The 16,152-nt window shown below is 47.2% G+C and overlaps 1 protein-coding gene across 1 annotated transcript in view; it reads right to left on the bottom strand.

Annotated features, from left to right (window-relative positions):
- Positions 1 to 635: 635 nt before the first annotated feature.
- SMURF1 (SMAD specific E3 ubiquitin protein ligase 1) overlaps positions 636 to 16,152 on the bottom strand; it is a 33,734-nt gene continuing 18,217 nt past the window's right edge. Inside the window, exons 9-14 of the mRNA XM_027772515.1 lie at positions 14,159 to 14,337; positions 12,713 to 12,850; positions 9,869 to 9,989; positions 8,126 to 8,327; positions 5,309 to 5,384; positions 636 to 2,167 (exon numbers count right to left, since the gene is read on the bottom strand). Coding sequence (XP_027628316.1) covers positions 2,068 to 2,167; positions 5,309 to 5,384; positions 8,126 to 8,327; positions 9,869 to 9,989; positions 12,713 to 12,850; positions 14,159 to 14,337 — 816 coding nt within the window. The 3' untranslated portion in view covers positions 636 to 2,067. The remainder of the gene's footprint in view (positions 2,168 to 5,308; positions 5,385 to 8,125; positions 8,328 to 9,868; positions 9,990 to 12,712; positions 12,851 to 14,158; positions 14,338 to 16,152) is intronic.

Genomic DNA, 16,152 nt, shown 5'->3' with positions numbered 1-16,152 from the left:
TTCCTGCTTCAAAGTCTTTTAACCCATGAGACCCTGGTTTCCTTCCTAATTACTGCAGATTTTGGATAACACTACCAGGAAAATCAGGTAGTGCTTCCAATCTCATTCCTGAGGCTGTGTCAGTCCTCAGATGGACTTCTTTTCCACGCTCCCACGGTGCAGACCTCGCTGGGGGAGGTCTGTAGTTGTTACTTCCTCGTTCTTCAGGAGGAAGGTTGCAAGGGAAGACCGGACAGTCATCAGGGAGCCAGTTTCTAGAACACCCTCAGAAAGCATCATGGTGAGTGAGACACAGGATAAGCCCACCTGGGGCAAGGCAGAACTTTTGAAAGAGACTAAGGCCACATTTGGCCTGGACTTTCTGAATGGATTGAACTCTCCTTCTGTGGCACATCCCCCTTGGCATTCCTTCTCCACGAGGACCTCAGCAGAACTGGCAGCCCACCAAGCTGGGAAAGCCTCTTGCTCAGGGGAAGGGTATAAACCTAGGAAGTCTGAGTGTTCCCCGCATCAAACCTCATACTACTTCCCAGGCAAGCCAGAGAACCAAAGCATGAGGCAGAAGGGTATTTCTCCAAACCCACCACAGTCTAAAGGGAACAGTCAAAAAGAAAGGTAATACAGTCATCCAAAAAGGTCCTTCCTAACCCATCTCAGACCCACAGCTGGATCTCAATACTTAACTCAGAAACTTCAACAGCAGTGAAATGTCTGGTTAATGAATCACCCTGTACTTCCCCCACCCCCAAACAACACCATACAGGAAATTTTGTTGCTGGTTGCTGTTTTTTGCTGAAGTTTAGCTATCTGAAATCAAGCCACTTTGTTAAAATGAAATACTGTTTGAATTATTGTGCAAATCGGAAATGGTGTTAGAAATTTAGAGCCTAGGCTTGCTTTGGCCTTGCTCATCATTCAAAGACATTTGGGCTGGTGAATTGAGGAGCAATTGTTAAGTCACCAACTGCCACTGCAGAAAAGGGGCAGCTGAGTCCGTGGAGTCACCCCCTGTGCTGTCAGTTTTGTATCCATGCCCTACTGTTTCTAAAACAGTAACTCTGGGTAGTTTAGGTCACTGAGGTTATCCATTCCCCTCTCCCTTTAAACTAGTCTGCATCGAGCCAGCAGCGAAGATGGCAAGGTTTGTTTTGTTAGTTCAGCTCACAGCAATTAATGCATAATTGTTAGTATCTTGAGTGACACAGTCGCTGCTCTTCTGCATACAGTGGTGGTATAGGAATCATGGCTTTGGTATGGACTGGTTGGGTCTGAAGCTAGTTTGGGTCTGTTTCTTTTATAAACTCCATTATGTGGTATTTTCACTGGAGAAAAAATTCAAACTGGGTAGATAATGCAGCAAATGAGACTGTTAAAAATAAAGATAATTTTTCCCTGTGCAAAACAAATTTTTCAGCTAGGATACCCTGAAAAGAAATACCCTGGGCTCCCAGCAAAAGCTGCTCCAATTCCTTTACCTTTCAGAAGGGAAACATCTTGGCCCGAAGTGCCTTGCTGTGGCTGAATTTCAATAAGCATATATTTTTCAGTTAAAAATTAACCCACTACACAGAACAGGCTGCCAGAATGTACAACTTGGAATTTGAACTCTGGTAACATATCCAGCAGCTACTGAACGTGAAAAGGGCCTCGAGGCTGTTTTGAAAAGGGACAGTTGACAAAGCTACCAGTCTCATACCTCAGCACGCCAAGCTCAGTTCCCTGACTACGGGCTGATGCACCTATGAAGAGCACAGGGCAGTGAGCCTGTTCACCATGTGTTCAATCACAGCGGGGTATCCTGTGTGACCAAGGCCAAAGGCTAAACCTGGCTGCCTTTTATTGGATGGGTGATGGAGGGGGTGGGAGACTATAGTAAAGGAGGGATAAATGGGAGGGCGCCACCAACAGAAGGCCCCCACTTCCCTCAACAAAAAGGAGGGAGACGATCCTTTTCCCTCAGGTTATCCAGAATTCCAGGGCCTCAGCCAGCTTTGCAGGAGGCGCACAGAAGCTAGATGCTTTTGGTCTGGTGGTCGTGAGCTAGAATCTGTTGCCTTTGGTTGCTTTTCACTCCACAGCAAACCCACAGGTCTCCTCCACTGCTGTCAGCAGCTTCTCATAGAGCTTCTCATAGGACTCATAAGGTGGGATGTCAATTCGGTTAAAGCTAGAAAAGGACAAAAGAACAAGAGTCAGGGCTGCACAGTGGCTCAGAAGCAAAACAGGACACTGCAGGTATGACCCATATAAGGGGGTTCTGGGTCCACACCCAGAAGTCTCCCTAAAAGAGGCGGGCACACGTGTACCCATGATCCAGGGCTGGCTGGGGGTGGGTCAAGACCCTGTTAGGAATGTTGTCTCTTCCTCCCTTATGGAGGGAATAGGTAGATTTATGAATAAATAAATAAATAAATAAATAAGAGCAAAGGTTGCTGCTGGGGCCAGTCAGTCCAGCCCTGAGATTGACTTTAAGATCAAGGACAGGGCCAGCAGGTGGCGTGGTGGTTAAGGCACTGCACTCCCACATGGCCAACTGAGGTCTGAGTCCTAGACCTGGAGGTTTACGTTTTCACTTTCTCTCTCTCTCTAGTCAAATTAAGAAATAATAATAAGTAAAATTAAATAAGAAAAAAATTCCTTTAGAAATAAAAAAAGATCAAGGACAGGCAGGAGCTGTGCACTCTCAGACACAAGCTAGTGGGGTGATGGGTGGGGGCAGACATGGAGCAAAAAGGAGGAGAAAACATCTCATCACTTGGTTTGGGAGGCTGAGGCGGGTGGGGGGGGCAGTAGCCAGTCTGTACTCTCCTAGTTGCTTTTCTGCTTCTAGTGCAGAGTTTTTCATCAACACCCAACAAATCTTAAGACCTGAAAACCAAAATATTGCCAGATTACTATTTACTGCTCATGTTAGGACAAAGGTCCCAAGTTGCTTTTTGTCTTTCTGTCTCTGGGAGTGGCCTAATTCCCATCAGTCAAGTCATCATTAACAATTTGGTGCCCATTGTTTCCTCTGGGACTTGATCTAAGGCCCAAATAGACAGTCTAGAAAATTCCTGCAGGCCAGCTAGGTGTGGTGATTAAGGCACTGGATCCCACATGGCTGACAAATCCATTTAAGTCTCAGATGTGGTGGCTTGAAAAACACACCAGGTACCTGTGCGTGTGTGCGTGCATGTTCAAAATCCTGAGAGAAAACTGGAGAAGAGAATGTGGTACTGTCACCCCCTGGGGAGGCGGTTTCCTTGCTCTCTCCAGCAAGCACATACACCTTATTCCTAATTTAAAAAGAAAGAAATTTTCTGGAAAAACAAACTATATTTCAAAACTAATAAAAATAACAAATTCCTGAAAAATAAAATGAATATCACACTTCTGATTCAATTTTTCCATGAAGAAATTAATTTCCAGTATTTATGCAAAGGCAAAGACATTCTTTAAGATACTGCTATCTTAGGCCAGCCAGTGGCATGGCAGTTGGACAACTGCATAAGGGTTCAAGTCCCAGATCTGGTGGCTTGAAAAAATGTCAGCTGCATGTACATGTGATGTGTGCCCAAAATCTCAAGGGAAGGGAGAAAGCATGACCGTGCTCCCACAGGGGTGCTTTCTCACTTTCCCATTTTCTCAGTCTCTCTCCAGTGAGTACATACACTCTGGCAAATTAAGGAAAAGAAGAAAGTGCTATCTCATAATAAATCAAACAATACAAAATTGTGATCCAGAAGATAGTAGCCTATTGAATTACTAGAAGTAAGCAAATAAGCCTGGTTGTTGACAAGAGAGTTCAGTTAAATGACGTGGCTCTCTTTCTGGAGCTTTAATGTCATCCTTTTTTCCTATCCATTTTATCCAAGCACTAAACTACTGAAGGACAAAGCCTTATGGGTAAGAGAGCCGCTGCACCAACATACCATGGGCTATAGAGACACCACAGCCACACAGACAGGGCCTTCACTTCCCACGACTGTCCTGTGAACAGCTGTATTCACCTACTTCACAGATGGGGAAAACCTGGCTAGGATACTAAGTATTTGCCCCTGGATCACACTAGTAGAGGGTGTCCCAGCCAGTATGAGAACTCCTGTCCTTGGGCTCCAAATCGGAAGCCTTCTATCCCATCATGCTGCATCTTGGCAACTTCTAGAGCTGGTTCTCCAGGAGTGGAGATGGCTGCTCCTCTTATTGAAGGGTTCTGAGACAAAGAGTATGTAAATGACTGGGCTTCTAAACTGCCAGGGAAATAATCTACAAACATTAATGTAGAAGATAAAATTTAGGGAGAAAACATTTTTCAGTAGATAAGGTGCATCTGTCACAGGCAAAGTTTGAAGAAGAAAAATGGAAACCCAGAAATGTCAAAGTGAAGACCAACAAACCCAAACTCCAATCTGTATGACCCTCCCTACTGAAGGGTGAACATACACAAACATGGACCAGGCCCCAGTGAAAATGACTTGTACCTGATGGGGTAGTAGTCACAAGCTGTTGCTGAAACACGAGCAGTAGTTAAGAACATGTCTCACAGTAAAAATAGTGGCCTAAAAGAAACTTCTGATGACCCTCCTGTGGCACCCTGCAAAGTACTTACCCCATTTGGTGCAAGTGCTATTGCTGGGTATTACCTGAAACTTTGCATAAATGAAACATGGGTATATAAATAAGAAAATAGGGGGGACCAGCAGTTAGCATAATGGCTATGTCGCTGGACTCTCATGTAAGTCGACCGCGGTTCGAGTCCCGACCTGGTGGCTTAAACTCACGCCGGGCACGTGTGCATGCATGTCCAAGATCCCGAGAGGAGAATGGAGGAGAAGGGATTGTGGCGTGGCCATCCCCCCTGGGGGGTGATTTCGCACTTTCCATCTCTCTGTCTCTGTCTTTCTCGCGAGTGCACGCACCCTATAGCGAAAATCTCTCCCCCAAAAAAGAAAATAGTTAAAAAAAAAAAATGTGGGCCAGCTGATGGCATGGTGGTAAAGGTAGCTGGATCCCATATGGCTGACTACGTGGTTTGAGTCCCAAACCCAGCAACTTGAAAAATACACCGTGTGTGTGTGTGTGTGTGTGTGTGCGTGTGCGTGTGTGCCTGTGCCCAGTATCCCAAAAGGAGAAATGGAGAAGGGACTGTAGTGTGACCACCCCCCATGAAGAGTACTTTCTCACTTTTTTTCTCGCTCTCTCTCCCCTTTTTTCCCTCCAGTAAGTGCATGTACCCTCTAGCAAATTAAAACGAAACAAAAAGTGAATGGCCGCATCTTCCAGAAACATGCTCCCAGGAGCCGGGGGCTCCTGTGGCAGCTCTTACCAGGTATGGGCCTTTGGTAGGTTGTCTGTGTTTGCGTCGATCAGGTGGATGGTGAACAGCCGGGGCCCTGCCGCGCCTGTAGAACCTTACAAGACAACATTCTAGTTAACGCACGTCAGAGGCACAGCTGTGGTGCTTTCCAACCATGTTCTTAGCCCATACAGCCTGGCCGGCTGCCCTGCCAGAGGGCTGTGTTCAGTGTCAGTGAGAGCTTCTGTCTGGCTCTAGGATACGCCAGCAATGGCCATCAGGTGACTAGGACTACCACGTGAGCCAAATGGAACTGCTGAGAGCTCTGAAACACACCCCAACAGCAAGCCACTCTGGTGGCGCATCTGTGGGTAAAATCTATTTATACTTGCCTTTTGGGATAGAGGACTTCTCAACCAATTCTGTAGGGGAGGAAGGCATCAGGTTCCACTAGACCCTCCTTTGCTCACCGTTGAGTGGGCACCAGGCTGACCAGCACCTGCTACTACTGCTGCAGAGACAGGCCATTCAGGACGACATCCTGCAGGCTGACTGATAAGGGCTGCAGGATACTGGAAAGGTGGGTGTGATGCCACTGGGCTTTGTTTAGCTAATATTTGCTCCATATATTTATAGATGTGCTTTTCAGCTTAACTAGGTTGGCAGTGCCTTTTGTTGCAGTACTAGTGGCCTGAAGGGACAATGGCAAGCAGAAGACCATCATCCTTTTTGGAGGGGAGAGGGTGTCCATGGCCACTGGTGAGTAAGTGCAGTACACCCTGCTGTGACACCTGGGGAGGGTGGTGGCTCCTCCCCCTTTCAGACCACAACCACCAAGCCTCATCTCCCAGATAGCTGGGGCAGACTGTGCCTAGGGTGCTTCTGTGGAAACCTCCCACTGGACCCTCAACTGTGTCCCTGAGACTGGCTTCCTTGTAATCAATGGACCTGGCTCTTGCCCTGCCCTTGAGCAACCAGCATTCACAGGCCCCACCATCAATAGCTACTCAGTGAACTGCCAAGAGGCCCCTGGCCTATGTCTGGCCCCAATTGCCTTCTCATACAGGGATATTCAGTTAAAACCCATCTCAATATGGAGGATACTGCTAAGGTCCTTACCACAGCAGGGATATTTTCTAAACAGGAATGTTGAGCAAGTAGGCCTAGCTGAGGGAAGAGAACAGTGATGCAATGAGAAAAAACAAGATTTGAGCCATGAAATCTGGGCTCCTACTTGGGCTTACCACTCCCCACCTAACTATTACTTCATAGGGGGTAAAAATTAATCCCATGACTTCAGAGTTTCAGTTCCTGGTCTGTGTAATGTGGACAATTCCTGCCCAGTCAGGCTCTCCTGGATGTGAGAATTGAATGAGAAAGTACTTTGTGAATTACAAAATACTAACAAGCATTAGGGGGAGTTGTGCTTGTGAGGGAAAAAGCAAAGGGGTCCAGTTGGTCAAGCCGATGGAGGCTCTACACACAAGGAGTGCTCAGCAGACACCTTTCCTCCCTGCAGGGCCCCCTCAGCAATTCCATAGGCAGAGGTCACCCTGGGAAAGAATAAGTACCTCATTACCAAAGCCCAGTGAAATAGGATTACCCTCTGAACTCGCAAGCTATCTGTATGTCTATTAGGATTTCGAGTTCAATTAGCTAAATTTCAGTACACGAACATCCTTTACTTTACTCCTCCCAACTATCAGCAGCAACAATCCCTCTAAACCTGAGATGACGCATGAGGGGACTTTGGAAAGTTCATAGAAAATGTGTACTATGGGGCCAGCACGTGGTGTAGTGATTAAGGTGCTGGATTCCCACATGGATGACCATGATTCGGTCAGCCCAGCAGCTTGCGCGTGTTCGCTCGCGCGTTCTCTCTCTCTCTGATAAATACATGTGCCCTATAGCAAATTAAATAAAATATAAAATTAAATAATTATTTTTTTTAAAAAAAAAGAAAATGTGCATTGTGAAAGAATTGTGCAAGGGTTTCAAATGTTTTGCACCAAAATAATTACACCATTTTGCTTCCATGGTGTGGTCAGTAACACTGCAGACTGTGGAGCTGAAAGCCACATGCTGACAGCAGTTCAAGTCTCCAGCCCTGAAACAGCTAAAAACACCTGAAACGTGCCAAGTGCAGACTTGTGCCCAGGATCCTGGTGGGCTGGAGGACAGGAGGAAATGCTGTGACTGAGCCCTACAGAGGGTGCTTCTCTGTTCTCGTGGTCCCTTACTTTTGTGTGCATGCACATGTTCTATCATGAATTTAAAAATAAAAAGAAAGTTGTACTTTCATTCTATTTCCACAAACTTTTTGAAGCACCCACCTTTCACCGTCTGACCTACAGGTAGGTTAAGATCATTCCCAAGGGACTCCATCATGCGTACAGTGACATCAGGGGCTTAAACAGAGTGAGCATGACAACCACTTCCTTCTTTGTGGTTTGGGACTCATTGGGGGTTCACGTGCAGCTTCAAGGTATGGGGCCATAGAGGCTGGAGGGACTCTCCTAGTACTCAATACCTAGGGTGTGGGGTAAGCAGGCCTTGCAGAGATGGAAAACGATGGGCCACCCCAGACACCACAAAGAACCCTGCTGGCCTAATTCTCTTAGATTTTTGAGAGCAGTGAGGTAGCATGAAGCCAGGTTCCCTAAAGTGGTTCTATGGTCTTCACTTAGCAGGTGAGCACCTCTGTAGACATTCATTGTCCCAACTAATTACATTGTTTCCAGTAGACATTTCAGACCCTACCACATCCAGTCTTGCTCTCTTGGCGTAGACAGATCCTGCCCAGAGCATACATATAATTAAATATACCCCCGCCTCCATATCAGTCACCTTGTAAAGCCTTGAAGCCTTGGAGAGGGACTCGAGTTGATCCAGTTACAAACTGCAAGAGTCTGGCCCTCCTTTCCTCATCAAAGGTCTCCACTGCTTGCCAGAACCACCTGACGATGTTGCTGTCAGCTACACAATGCTTCAGCCGCGTGTTTGACTTCCAATCATTCAAGTCTATTTTATCCAGGCCACCTATTATTAACTGTTAAGGCATTTAAAGGCGAGTTATTTCCAAAATGTATGAACAATGTCTTGACATGCCTCCTAGGGCTCTAATGTACGAAAGGAGTTAAAGACCAGGTTCCCAAAGCAAAGCAGCAGCTATGTTAAAATAAACTAGACAGATATATAGACAGGAATAACAGGCAGACAGTCGGCCTAAAGCATCAAGCTTCAGTCTTTCTGTGTGGCCACCTCCAGCCTGGTTTTGGAACCACAGTCTCTCATGCTACAATATGATATTATTTTATAATCAAACTCGGTGTTTTTGCTTTGAATGAATATCAAAGAATCAGCCAACAATACTTAACAGAGCTGAGTGTAAAAAAGCCTCACTGGGACCAGCAGATGGGATCATGGTTATGTCGCTGGGCTCCCACATAGTTGACCGCGGTTCGAGTTCCAGACCCAACATGTGTGTATGTGCCCAAAATCCCAAAAGGAGAATGGATTACAGCATGGCCGTCCCCCCTGGTGGGTGATTTCTTGCTTTCTGTCTCTCTGGCAAGCACACACTTGCTATAGCAAAAACCTCTTTTGAAAAAAAGCTGCATTACAACAGTCCCCCAGGACTCCCAAGATAGCTGGAGTTAAAGTCTGAAGAAAGGGAATCCAACAAGAGTCACATGGGGTTGGGCTAATTGGAGCGAATTTCCACAACTTGTTGAAAAGGATCACTCCAGGAACAGCCCCACAGTCTAGTGGTTAAAGAAGCTGGATGCCACATGGCTAACCACAGTTCAAATCTCAGCCCCAGTGGCTTGAAAAAAATGTAACAGGCACATGTGTGTCCCAAATCCCAAGAGGATGGAGAAATGGAGAAGGCACTGCAGTGTGCTTTTCCCCTCTGTCTGTCTCTTGCTGGTGAGCACACATAGTCTCTGTCAATTAAGACAAAGAAGAACGGAAAAAAAGATCACTCCAGAACTCCTGGCCTGCCCTAGGGAGCTTTCAGGAGCTTTCACCAGTTTTTGGCGCCCCCTGGTGGTAGAAAGACCAGAGAACTATCTGGAAGCTGGAGCTGTTTGGCACCAGAGGTGGACAGGAATGAATGACTCACTATGTTCAAGTACGTGAAGTGTGATTAGAGGAAACAGTCACACCGTGTTCTTAGTCTAATAATAGCCATGATAAAAGCAAGAAGTTGATGCTTGGGGAAATTTTGGTTACAGACAAGGGGAAATTTTGGTTATAAAGACAAGGTTATTTCCTTGATCTAAAGTGACGATATAAGAAATGGCTAGAAATCCTGAACACAGAAGTTTCAAGACAACTCAAGCAATTCTGGAGAATTATCCAGATTCGCTGCCATTAAGTGGACACCCTGCCTGTTACAAACTGGAACAGACATCCTCGCTCCCCTTCTCACTCCGGCCCTGACTCTTCATTTCTTCTAGGAATCCCAGAAACCTCCTAGGCTTGCCAAAAAAGAGCCTCACCCCACATCAGGGATCTAAAACAGGCAAGCACTGGCCACATCTGAACCCTGGATTCCTGAGTAGATTCAGTACATAGAGTACGTACCTCTAGTTCCTTCTGGTCAAAAGGCTTCAGTAGGTGTTGAGGAATGAGTTCATTAAATCCTTTCTGAAGAGCTAAGAACTGAGCTTCGATTCCTCTCATAAACCTCCAATTTACATACAACCTGAAAGAGAAAGCATCACAGGTTGGAAGCAGTACTAAGTGGGTCACCAAAGCACTGTCTTCTAGCGACACCCAGTGGCACGATGCAGCAAACCTGTAGGGCACAAGCAACCACTGGGCACAGCGCCCAGATCTTTGGAGAAAAAAAGACAAAAACGCTGGCATTAAAAAAAAAAAAAAAAAAATCCCTCCCATGTGACAAAAAACCCGCCTGGTGGTACATTTGGTAACAAACTGAACCACAGTGTCGGAAGCACTGTGGCTGGCTGACTGCAGACTCAGATCCATGGATCAGTATGAAACACACCACGCAAGCAAACACATGTGCCCAAGATCCTGATGAGCTGAAAGGCCAGAGAAAGAGGGCAGCAGTGTGATGAGACCCAGATGAGGTTGTTTTTCTCTCTCTCTGTCTTCTGCATACATGTGCGCAAGCTTTCTATCATGAATAAAATAAAAACTTTAAAAACCCTATAATTTTGGGGATAAGCAGATGGCATTATAGTTATGTCACTGGACTACCCTATGGCTGACTGCCGTTTGAGTCCCGGACCTGGTGGCTTGAAACTTACACCAGGTGCGTGTGTATGCATGCCCAAAATCATGAGAAGAGAATGGAAGAGAAGAGATTGTGGTGTGGCCATATCTGCTGAGAGGTGATCTCTCACTTTCTTCCTGTTTCTGTCTCTCCACTAAGTGCATGCACCCTATAGCAAAAATATCTTTTAAAAAGATGGGAGGGGGGGGAGGAACCAGCAAACAGAGTAATGATTACATCACTGGACTCCGTGGTTCAAGTCTTGGACCCAGTGGCTTAAAACTCACACCAGGCACATGTGCATGCGTGCCCAAGATCCCAAGAGGAGAACAGAGAAAGGATTGCAGTGGGGCCACTGCCCTGGAGGGTGATTTCTCACTTTCTGTCTGTCTCTAGTGAGCACATGTGTCCTCTAGCAAAAATCTTTCCCTTGAAAAAATACAAACGAAGAAACAAAAAGAAGCTACATATAATTTTTAAAAAATGAATTGCCACATGCCCTTATACATTCCGGTTCATTACTAAAAATGGCAGTTGGATTTAACCTGCCCCATTTCAGCAACTGCCAAAATTTAACAGTACATTTGAAAGTAAAACACAGGACAGTATGAGGATGAGGCATGGGTCTGGGCACATGGGTGTGCCCGCGTTTCGGAATTTCCAATGCAAGTGACTCATCCCTTATGGTGATTTGCCTTGTGTGGGAAGTAGAAGACAGACCCTGAGGGAGCAGGCTTCTGAGATTGAGAGCAAGGCCTCTAGGTCTGCTGCCACTCTCGGTGCTCATCACCAGAATCGGGCAGTCACTTGAAAATCCCTCCTCCACTTGGGCCCTGTCCCCGCTAAGCAGAGTCCCTGCACTTGCTGAGCTGGTGGTGTCAGAAAGCCGCTGCTAGTGCAATTCTAGTCACGGGTGCCACAGGGGAAAGCTAAGCCTCATGCAGTGAAGGAGCTACAACGATCTGCACGTGACCCTGCCATGGCCAGGACAACTCTAAGCATTGGCCACTCCCCCGGACAACCTCCCGCCAAGGCTGCCCTGGACATTACCGGACATATTCTTTCTTGTTCTCCTCTGTGACAGGCACGTTTCTGCCATTAGGTTTCAGTTCGTGCTGAAGAATCCGCCCGAAAGCATTGTGCTCGACGCAGAAAGTGTGATCCAGCACCGGGGTGATGTCATTCTCTCTGTTGGGGTAGGACAGAGGACAGTGTCAGCTACACCTCTGCCACCATGGGGCCATGGATGGGACACTGAATGGAACCACCAGTAAGGAGAGAGTGCTGCATTTGCCGCCTGCCTGACCCAGAGCTACAAGAGAGAAGAGGGCGGTGCAGGTGGACACCAGGCCAGGCAGTCAGAAGAGCAGTGGGCGCTGAGACTGGCAGAGCCACAGCTCTGGGTCCAGCTGTCCCTAGTTCCTGGCTCTCTCATCCACAGGGCCAGGGGGCATCGCCGTTCTAGCCTGTGATTTGTGAGACACAGCACCTAACTGCTCTTTCTGCTGCCTGTGATAGCAAGGTGGGAACTATGAAGAGGTAACTGAGTCAAACGGAAGGCAACTCCAAGAAAGACGAAGAAAAATCGTTTCCCCTTTCTAAGGCAACTCTTTCAAATGTATTTATTGGCTTAAACAAAACAAAACAAAAAAAAACATGTGAAAGTTGAAACTGGCTTTTTGTTGAGGGGTGGGTTTATACAGTCTACCCATATTGCAAGCGTCCTGCCTTAGCCTCCCAAGTAGCTAGGACTCCAGGTGTATGCACGGCACTTGGTTTGGGTGGGCTGGGAATCGAAACGAGGCCTCCCACGTAGCTGTAGTTGCCAGTCTGCGCCACCATGACTGGGACCAGAAGTGACTTTTTAAATCTGCCATGTTTCTTAAGACACAAAGTGAGAGATTTGCCGCAGGGCGGGGGCTCCACCTCCTCGTCAGCTCATCTACCAGCTTTCCTTCCTTGGTGGAAGTCTTCATTTCCATGAAATCAGCTCTCCCACAGGACCCATGGCACCTACGAAAGCCGCTGCTAGTGCAATTCTAGTCACGGGTGCCACAGGGGAAAGCTAAGCCTCATGCAGTGAAGGAGCTACAACGATCTGCACGTGACCCTGCCATGGCCAGGACAACTCTAAGCATTGGCCACTCCCCCGGACAACCTCCCGCCAAGGCTGCCCTGGACATTACCGGACATATTCTTTCTTGTTCTCCTCTGTGACAGGCACGTTTCTGCCATTAGGTTTCAGTTCGTGCTGAAGAATCCGCCCGAAAGCATTGTGCTCGACGCAGAAAGTGTGATCCAGCACCGGGGTGATGTCATTCTCTCTGTTGGGGTAGGACAGAGGACAGTGTCAGCTACACCTCTGCCACCATGGGGCCATGGATGGGACACTGAATGGAACCACCAGTAAGGAGAGAGTGCTGCATTTGCCGCCTGCCTGACCCAGAGCTACAAGAGAGAAGAGGGCGGTGCAGGTGGACCCCGGGCCAGGCAGGGCAGAAGAGCAGTGGGCACTGAGACTGGCAGAGCCACAGCTCTGGGTCCAGCTGTCCCTAGTTCCTGGCTCTCTCATCCACAGGGCCAGGGGGCATCGCCGTTCTAGCCTGTGATTTGTGAGACACAGCACCTAACTGCTCTTTCTGCTGCCTGTGATAGCAAGGTGGGAACTATGAAGAGGTAACTGAGTCAAACGGAAGGCAACTCCAAGAAAGACGAAGAAAAATCGTTACCCCTTTCTAAGGCAACTCTTTCAAATGTATTTATTGGCTTAAACAAAACAAACAAAAAAAACATGTGAAAGTTGAAACTGGCTTTTTGTTGAGGGGTGGGTTTATACAGAGTCTACCCATATTGCAAGCGTCCTGCCTTAGCCTCCCAAGTAGCTAGGACTCCAGGTGTATGCACGGCACTTGGTTTGGGTGGGCTGGGAATCGAAACGAGGCCTCCCACGTAGCTGTAGTTGCCAGTCTGCGCCACCATGACTGGGACCAGAAGTGACTTTTTAAATCTGCCATGTTTCTTAAGACACAAAGTGAGAGATTTGCCGCAGGGCGGGGGCTCCACCTCCTCGTCAGCTCATCTACCAGCTTTCCTTCCTTGGTGGAAGTCTTCATTTCCATGAAATCAGCTCTCCCACAGGACCCATGGCACCTACGTAACACCCCATTGCTGGACCTCCTGCAGTGTTTAGGGTCATGCTAGAGCAAAGGGAACTAACAGGAATTTGTTTTGCTACATTCTCGGCCCCCTCTAGAGATAACCAGAGATCTAGGGTGTCTCTCTCTCTCCCTCTCCCTCTCACATGGACACACTGAAACATGGGACCAGCCTGCTGGCATCTGTGATCACACCTTCATAATTCAAGGAAACAACAAAAGAAACAAGGCCATGAGGAGAAAATGGCCAAATGTCATTAGGAAAATAAGTCAACTGAGTTTTGTCAAGTCTGCTTTTTTGTTTCTGGCTGTAATACAATGTCTTCTTTACTTTTCTTCTCCAATTTCGCACTTATCTTCCAAATACATACACATGTGCATGCGCGTACACCCCCCCACACACACACAGAAACAAAGGTAGTGGCGTACACAGAGACAGCTGACTGTTTTTAAAGTGAGCAGTGAGTCGGTACTTACAGAATCCACACTAAGCTCTTATGTAGTTCTGGGTCCACTGATTCCAAATCAGAGAGCTGGATGGGTTTTCCCAGTAGCTGCTTATAGAAAGGAACCGTGAAGCCCCCATTTATGTAGTGTCCATGGAACACAGCCAGACCCATGATTCGACCCACAAAGTGAAAATAAGACAAATGGTCCTGTAGGGGGCAGCAGAAAACAAGAATTCATCAAGAAAATGACCAGCCAATGGGGATATCTTTTGCTTGTTCCCAGCTTATTGTGAGAACTGTCCCAGTGTCCCATGGACAGCCAGGCACAGGCTGAGTTATTCACAGGATAGCTCATGACCAAATGAAGCATGGCTGCTTGGAAGTCGAAACGTGGAGTGTGTCTTGTATGAGATGGACAACTTTATGTACTTTTAGATCTAACACTCTCTCCAAAATTGCTACATAACTTGCATGGGCCCAGGGCAAGATGAAAATGCAGAGCCTCTTCTTTAGATTATTGAGAACACCAGCATGGTGACAGCTGAGGATCAAAGCTGACACAGTGTGGGGCCTTGGCCACTGCACAGGCTGCACACCCAGACTGCTGGTCCCGTAGCTCCTTCCTATCGCACGCAAAAGAAATGAAGAGTACAGGGCAATTCCCCTTCTTTCTCTGCCACCCCTCCCACAATCCCCCAAGAACAAAAGAGAAGAAATCCTAAAATGGGGGAGGGGATGTAAAAAGGAACACAGAAAAAGATGCATGCACAAGCCAAGTGAAAGAACCATTCTATAACTACAACAGTCTGGTTTGTTGCTTATTTGTTTTTTAAAGATAGGATCTCACTGTCATGATCCTTCTGCTTCAGCCTCCCAGCGGGGACTACAGATATGTGCCACACACCTACCACTTTTTTGGCCAGGGTCTTGCTACACTGTCCCGCCAGCCTCAAGCTCACGATCCTCCTTTCTCCTCCTGAGTTGCTGGGATTACAGGCATGCACCACCATACCCAGCTTGTCAGAACTGAACCCGGGCTGTCCATGTGGCCCAGCCTGCAGAGTACGGTGTCCTACCAGCATACACCACCATGGCTGGGCCCTTGTTCTCATTCTTAACTAAAAATATGAGAACTTCATGTTTCTACTTTAAAGTTTGAATTTTTTAAAAAATTTTTACTATAGGGCACTTGCGCTCACCAGACAGACAGAGAGAGACATAGAGACAGAAAGCGAGAAATCAGCCTCCAGAGGAGGGCCACAGTGCAATCCCCTCTCTTCCATTATCTTGGGGCTTCGGGCATATGCACATGCACCGGGCGTGAGTTTCAAGCTTCTGGGTCAGGGGCTCAAATCATGTCAGTCATGTGGGAGTTCAGCAAAATAACCATTATGCCATTTGCTGATCCCCTTTCAGGTTTGAATTTTTTTTCCCACAGTGACCAGTTGGCATATAGTTATAGTTTGTCACTCCACAAAAGTAGTAGAGGAACCAAGACTCCTTGTTATCACACACAAAAAATAAAGCTTATTTTATTTATTTATTTATTTATTTTTTGGGGTGAGAGGTTTTTGCCATAGGGTGCGTGCGCTCACCAGACAGACAGAGACAGACAGAAAGTGAGAAATCACCCCCCAGAGGAGATGGCCACGCTGCAATCCCTTCTCCTCCATTCTCCTCTCGGGATCTTGGGCACCCACGCACACGCGCCCAGCATGAGTTTTGAGCCACCGGGTCTGGGACTGGAACTGCGGTTGACCACATGGGAGTCCAGCGACATAGCCATTACGCTAACTGCTGGTCCCAATAAAGCTTATTTTTAAGAAAACTCTGAGTAACCAAAGCCAAGCAGTGGCACTAGAGTAGCCCAGCTTTGTATGACAGGTGAAGGTTTGAATTTAAATCTCTCAAAAAATTCATCAAAACTTTGCTTCTATGTTGGTAAAGGGTTCTTCTACATTTGAATGCTGAGGCAGAGCTTTGTCTCTGACTTGCCTTGGTGGCCCTTTGCACAGCACTAAC

Source organism: Tupaia chinensis, unplaced genomic scaffold (assembly GCF_000334495.1).
Source record: "Tupaia chinensis unplaced genomic scaffold, TupChi_1.0 Scaffold000279_1, whole genome shotgun sequence".
NCBI classification, from domain to species: domain Eukaryota; kingdom Metazoa; phylum Chordata; class Mammalia; order Scandentia; family Tupaiidae; genus Tupaia; species Tupaia belangeri.
Note: the sequence above shows the minus strand (reverse complement) of the source record. Positions and strands in the feature narration are given on the sequence as shown.